This window comes from Odontesthes bonariensis, chromosome 7 (genome assembly GCF_027942865.1).
Source record: "Odontesthes bonariensis isolate fOdoBon6 chromosome 7, fOdoBon6.hap1, whole genome shotgun sequence".
Classification (NCBI taxonomy): Eukaryota; Metazoa; Chordata; class Actinopteri; order Atheriniformes; family Atherinopsidae; genus Odontesthes; species Odontesthes bonariensis.
The window spans coordinates 20570362-20576868 of NC_134512.1; the positions used below are offsets into that span (position 1 = coordinate 20570362).

Consider the following 6507-nt stretch of genomic DNA (forward strand, 5'->3'; position numbering starts at 1 on the left):
TGTATGGATGAGTATGGATTACATTGTGTTTTGTAGTCATTGAATGGACTTTGGTCCAGAAAAGTAACCCCCCCCTAACATACAGTAATCCTGTTTTGATTCCAGCGTTCTCAGTCTGCTCAATATGAAGTGAATGTTTCACACAGTCTTTACCCACTTATCCAGACTTTTTCTGCACCAGACATTTTGCGTATTTTAACCAAAGTCACAGTTTTGTTTGTGTAATGATCTTTAGTATTTTACTCTGAACTCTTAGTGCTTGATGCATCTGTAGAGCAGAAAAGAAGTCTTTCATTTCATTTCAGCACTCTTTGAGAGAGCTAAAATTGTACTCTTGTTTGTCTGATAACTTGGCCAATATTGACTTTGCTCCCAAAACAAATAATTTGACTACTTACTGGTGCTCAATCTGAAAGTTGAGGTGTCCACTGAACCAGTCGTTGAAGGTGGACTGCTCAATATTGCAAGTGGCTTGTAACTGAAAAAGAAGATGAAACAAGAGTAAAGATGAGTTAATACACCGATAAATTTGCTATACAGCTGTGTCTGCTTATCCTTCAGTGGGTGGATGTGGTTAGAAACACAAACCTCACATTAGGCAGTACAGTGTGACGTCTTCATTAATTAAATAAACAAAAAAAAAAAAAAAACAGCAGTCTGAATAAAACTAGTGATTGTAATCTTGGGACACTGAAATAATTGCATCGTTTAATGGAAAAATCCAAAGATCTCAAAGACGCCCTCCAGTGAAAGATCCGTTTTAAGCCTTGGTCACATTTCCATATGAGGGGTTTTTTAAATGCTTGAAAACATATCTTGATTCAAATGAGCTGCCAAAGCTGGGCATTTGTACCTTGCATCTGCAATGGATGAAAGAAATAAAAAAGAAAATAATAAAAAGGTAACAGTATTTATCAATCAAGCAGGCACCTGCATGGTCAGCCAGTCTTGGCGCTTCTCGTGGTCAATCTCCTTCGGCAGGTGGCTCATCTGGGTCACCCACACAAACCAGTGGCTCTCTAAAAACCTGTTAACGAATAAGAATAAGACTACGGTGTTATTTGCTGTTAAAACTTAAGAATAAAAACAATTTATGAATAGGAACATCGGATAAAAACAAAGGCCTTATTTCATATTTCTATACCTTACAAAGGTCATGAGTGCCAACGAGCCGAACACACCGTACAGGGGTACGTAACAGTAGAAGTAACGGAAGTAGTACGTCATGGCCCAGGACAAATCCTTTGAAAGGAAAAGTTCTAATCATTTCAATGTTTGTTTTCTGCAAAGAAGGACCATGATTCACTATCAAGTTTTTTTTTTAAATCTTTACTTATGACACACTTTATATCACATAATGAAATAAAAAAAAATAAAATAAAAAAATCACAGAGACTTGTATCTTACCACCCAGTCACGGCGGGTGATCATGGTCTTCATTATATTGAAGTTGTAAAAAACTGGAATGAGCAGTGGTGGTGCCACTGAAACAAAATGAGAGATGTAAATTATTCCTGGAAGCTGTAATCATTCATCATTTCACTTAAATGACTCCAAATAAAAAACATACCAAGAAAGAAGTATTGGTGCTGGTGATGATAGGGCATGTGCTTGATCTTTTTTACTCCATACTGTAACAAGAGGAGCACAGGAAGAGTGAGCAGCTTGGCCAAACAAATGTGTAAGAATCAGAAAGTCTGCTTTAAAGCAGCTTGCCTCCACTGGTTGAGTTTCTCCAAGCACAAAGATGTCCAACATGTAGATATCTGGGTCCTTCATGAAGACGTTGGGTTTGGCGTGATGCTGGAAATGTCGATGATTCCACCAGTTGGCTGAAGCTCCCTGAAAAAAAACAAAAACAGTATTTCAATAACCGTGTACCCTTTTATTAATGAAAAAAAGACTTTTAAAATCCAAGCAGATTACCTTTAAATGTCCGATGACTAACTTGTGTATCAGGTGATTCCACCGAGACTTCTTGAAGACAGAGAGATGGCCAAAGTCATGCTGCAACCATCCAGCCTGCGACTAAAGAGGAACAGGGTCAATTTTGTGTGGTGACATCCCTTTTAACAACAACAGATATTTATTTTCAAATTACCTGAGCAGTTGCCAGCAACACTGAACACAGAAGCGTCAGTGTCCAGCTGGTCCCCCAGAACCAGACAATCAGCCATGCGAGGGCCTCCAGCAGCAGGATGTGACCCAGATGGAGGCAGAAGAACAACGGCTTAGCTTGAAAATGACCCTCCTTCTCTGCCTGCTCTCGTAAAGTCTTAAAGTCCTGAATGATTGCTGCCTGAAGAAAGAGAAGAAGTAGAAAAACGGTCCTTTTGCAGAAATGATGATGCAGTGACGTAACATTTTTCAAATGTCAACTCAATAAGATTGATGAATAACCAAACTGGTCAGCCTATAGTCTAACCTACACCTCTGACTTGAGTTCAGAGTCTTACTTTTTTGTTGTGGTCCTGGCTGGACTCTGTCGCTGCCAACTCCCCGATCAACAGAGGCTTCAGAAACTTTTGCACAAACTTTTGGTCAGGATGAAAAGCAGAGAACACCTCCTGGAAAAGAAAAATGGTAACAACTTTAAATGATACACCAAACAGGAACGTATACAGAAATGCAAAAACGTTCTCATATATATTGCAACACTTTTGATAAAAACACACGTTATAGTTTGGACTATAACAGAAAAAAGTATCCTCTGTAAGGTAAGTTTATCATTAGAGCACATTTCATACTCAGAGACATCTCAAAGTGTTTTGCATCAAGCTGGAAAAGTATTGAAGTCCTGGAAGGCAGATGAAGACAAAAACTCAGCAAATCTGACTGCAAACATCTTCAGACATGATCTTCCAAAGTTTATTTTCAATTCTTGAACAGAAAGCAGTTTTTATCCGATAACGATGCAGATTGTTTCACTCACTCCGAACCACTTTGGATCGGTCCACTCTACATTCTCATATTATATGCATGCGCATCTTAGATAATAAAAGTCCTGCTACGAACAGCAGAGTTTCAATACAATGAAATTAAGAGAGGTTTTTACCTCACTATGTGCAGCAAGTCTTAAGTGGGACGGCTTCATGATGTAACGTGTTTGATGTGCATGTTTTCCCTCTTGTGGTCAAAGTGAGGAAATGCATTTAGATTTGGATGGATGAAAACTTCATAGCAGCAATCGGGAAGGTTACTTTTAGCACATTTCTTATCCAGTTTCATGTATTTGCATGTGGAGATACATGACTCAATGGTACTTATATTACAAAAGGGGAAGTAGGAGGTTTTTTTCGACCATGCAAGTTGTAAAAGATGTTGTTAAAAGACATGAAACACTATTCTACATAGTTCCACCTTAAATGTTGAGATTTTCAACATATTTCAGGAAAATCATGGATCAGGATTTCAAATGGAAGGCGCATTCGTCAAAGATCAAATGGACTCTCATGGGCGTGAGTGGAAAGCTGGTTGACTCACAGGGTGTGAACACACAGTGTGTTTTTCCATATTTTGGTTGGAGATAGGACCAATCTTACAAATAACAATAAGAATTTGAAATAAAGGCCTAAAAAGTATATCCTAAAAATCCATACTGAAGATACATGTCTATTTCTTTAATCTATTAATTTTCTTATTTTCGCCCGTTTTACAAAACTAACTCCGAGACTTTAGTCATTTTCATCAAAATGACATTCTAACTTTTCAGAAGATGACCGTATTCTTGCCAATAGACAATGCATTTGCATCTTATCTCGCACTTTAATGACATACACATATCTTTAAAAAAATGAAGTTGTTGTTTTAATGGATAGTGAGAATCGAGATACAGATATCTGAAATTTTATCATTTCTCGTCAAAATAAACATTCCATATATTGTCAACTATATTAGTTGTATCCACAGTAATCACTGTCCCAACAAATTAAGTCGCTTTTGCTTTTGTCAAATTTATTTTTGAGCTTTGAAGGCTCCGAAGTCTTTACTCTCCAGAGAAAGAGAAAGGACTAAGCCTTGACACTTGATGTGCGTACCAATTTATAATACTATTAATACCATCTACAATAGATCGCCATTCTGGTAACCTAAAGGTATTCACTTAAAGCCAGTCTTAAAGGGGAACTCTGGTATTTTTGAAGCGCAATCCCATTGCTAGAGGTTGTCAAATACTGACAGCACAGGCTGGTGCAAATGAAGTCGCTAGATTACGTCATGACGTCATCAGTGACGTAACCACGCCCATATTATATATTTTCGCTCCTACCCGAAAAGAAATCAGCCGGCCTGAAGCTGATTTCACCTCTAAACTCTGTAAACTTTAGCAACATTTGAAAATTTCTAGGCCAGAAAGTAGTCGTTTAGATCCCCAACGTGTTAAAAACCTGCCAAAATACCGGCTATTTACAATTTTGTTGCGCTACTAAAGCTAGCCACAGTGAGCAACGCACTTCCGGTTATTTTGACAAAATAAAATACCCGTTGCCTTTTATCATAGGGAAAGCCATTACGATAAAAATGTCATTTTGTTTTGAAAACAGGAAGTGAACCTACCCTCGTTGTAGCTAGCTTGAAACTGCCGTTTTGACAGGGAATGACGGTATGCCGGTTTGCCGCCGTCCTGCAGTGCTTCTGTCTCGGCTTGTATGGTGTCGCGGGGCAGCTGATTTGTCACTCACAAAACAAGTTCAATTGTCGCTAGATTCAGCCAGATTGAGCCCGAAAGTCGCTAAATTTTTTGTCGCCAGAAATGGCCAAAAGTCGCTAAATCTAGCGACAAAGTCGCTAAATTGGCAACACTGCGTCCAGAAGCTTGGCAGGAAGCTAAACTAGAGCCAGCTTGGCTAGCACCTAGCATTATTAAACGTATAGTTAGCATATACTAAATACTAAATGCCCTTCAAAACCTACTCAACCACTGCCATTTACTGTAGGATATAAACACCGCCACAGCAAATAGTAGTTTTGTTCTCAGTAAACACTCTGATAGATTTATTCAAAGAGGAAAAACATTTACCGTGGCATCCTCCCCAGCGTAGTGGCCGATGACCCGAAACCCTCCTGGATGCCTTTTGGCCCACTGAGAGACATTGTAAACCTTTCGATTGACCACCAGCCATTGATCATTCTTGCTGCAGTGCTTCTCCACCTCCTCCCAGGTGTAAACACCTGCACCTCTCCCACTGGGCTCCGTCTGCTGACCTCCACCTCCCATCGTCACTTCTATTAATCCACCTGCACACTAAAGGACCAGTCTGGAGCAAAGATGTGGGGGGAAAAAAGGAAAAAGCTCTTCAAACAGCGCACAGACAGAGCAGCTCTCAGAAACTGAGGCTGCTCTCTAAAGTTGAACGTGGTTGAACTAAAACAGAGGGGTGCGAAAACCAGGACAACTATTAACCGGCTGTTGGAGCAGTTGGTGAAGCGTTGCTGAATTTGTGTCGAATCTGCCCTTAATAATCTGCACACAGATGAACTGAACCGAGGAAATGTTAAGATCAGCGAGCTTTCATTAAAATTTCAGTAAAAAAAAAAAAGAAAGAAAGAAAATAGTCTCTCATAATACGGTCCGTTTTGATTGTGAAAAAAAAGAGCACGAGCCATCGGGCCACAACATGAAGATGGGAAATAATACCAACTCACAGCATCCAGATTGGGCCTCCTCTGCCGGGGCTCCCGTTACATCAGTGGACCGCTTCACGTCTGCTCCAGATCGGTACAGATGCTTTTAAAAAGCAAGTACAGTATCATGAAGCCAACCTCCGATTCTCTTTCCTGATAGGCTGGGTTCATCGCCCCCCTCCATCCGAACTTCGGAGCAAATCTTTCGAGGGTTTCTGGCCAATCGCTGAACAGCAGGCCTTTTTTTTTTTTTGAACCGCTGCCAATGCGATATGGGTCAAGATGTTTATCTGACTATTAAAGAGTCACCTCAGCGACCAAATGCAGAACAATCAGCCGGAGCACGCTGGTCTTGCCTTTTGAACGGCTGTGGTGATGCTGGCAGGTTTGCAGATAAATAGGTCACAGGCTACTTGAATGAGCAGCAGGTTACAGCATTTCATTGCGCCCGCTTCTTTTATGCCTCATTTTCTGCAACGTTTACGTGTAAGGCCTGCAGAATTATTAGACTGAAACAGAGATGGAATTTTAATTTAATTTAATTTTAATTTTTTTTGGTTACTCCAGCAGAACATAAGTCTGAATGACCGCTTCACAGTTTACACAACACATTACATAATGTACGGATTATTCAGCTGTTGCCCATGGACACAGACTGGGGGGCCCCCTTTTGAAACAACCGCAGAGTTATTTTCCTTCGTGGTCATTCGTGTCTTCTTAATTTCAATCTCTGTGTCGTTGTTTTTTACATCCTTTGAGATGTTTAGTTTAGTTTAGTTTTTCTGATCATTTCATGTCTCCTTGTGGTAGTTTTGTGTCTCCTTTGTCTTTGCAGTAGCCCACTTTATCATCTTTGTATCCATTTAGGTTTCTGTGGTAATTTCT

The 6507-nt window shown here is 40.0% G+C and overlaps 1 protein-coding gene across 1 annotated transcript in view; it reads right to left on the reverse strand.

The window, feature by feature from the left end:
* Positions 1–5751, reverse strand: part of LOC142384059 (acyl-CoA Delta-4 desaturase-like) — a 6787-nt gene extending 1036 nt beyond the window's left edge. The window contains exons 1-11 of the mRNA XM_075469986.1: positions 5644–5751; positions 5018–5255; positions 2457–2567; positions 2102–2299; positions 1927–2028; positions 1717–1842; positions 1571–1631; positions 1408–1484; positions 1145–1242; positions 931–1027; positions 399–478 (exon numbers count right to left, since the gene is read on the reverse strand). Coding sequence (XP_075326101.1) covers positions 399–478; positions 931–1027; positions 1145–1242; positions 1408–1484; positions 1571–1631; positions 1717–1842; positions 1927–2028; positions 2102–2299; positions 2457–2567; positions 5018–5215 — 1148 coding nt within the window. The 5' untranslated portion in view covers positions 5216–5255; positions 5644–5751. The remainder of the gene's footprint in view (positions 1–398; positions 479–930; positions 1028–1144; positions 1243–1407; positions 1485–1570; positions 1632–1716; positions 1843–1926; positions 2029–2101; positions 2300–2456; positions 2568–5017; positions 5256–5643) is intronic.
* Positions 5752–6507: the final 756 nt, after the last annotated feature.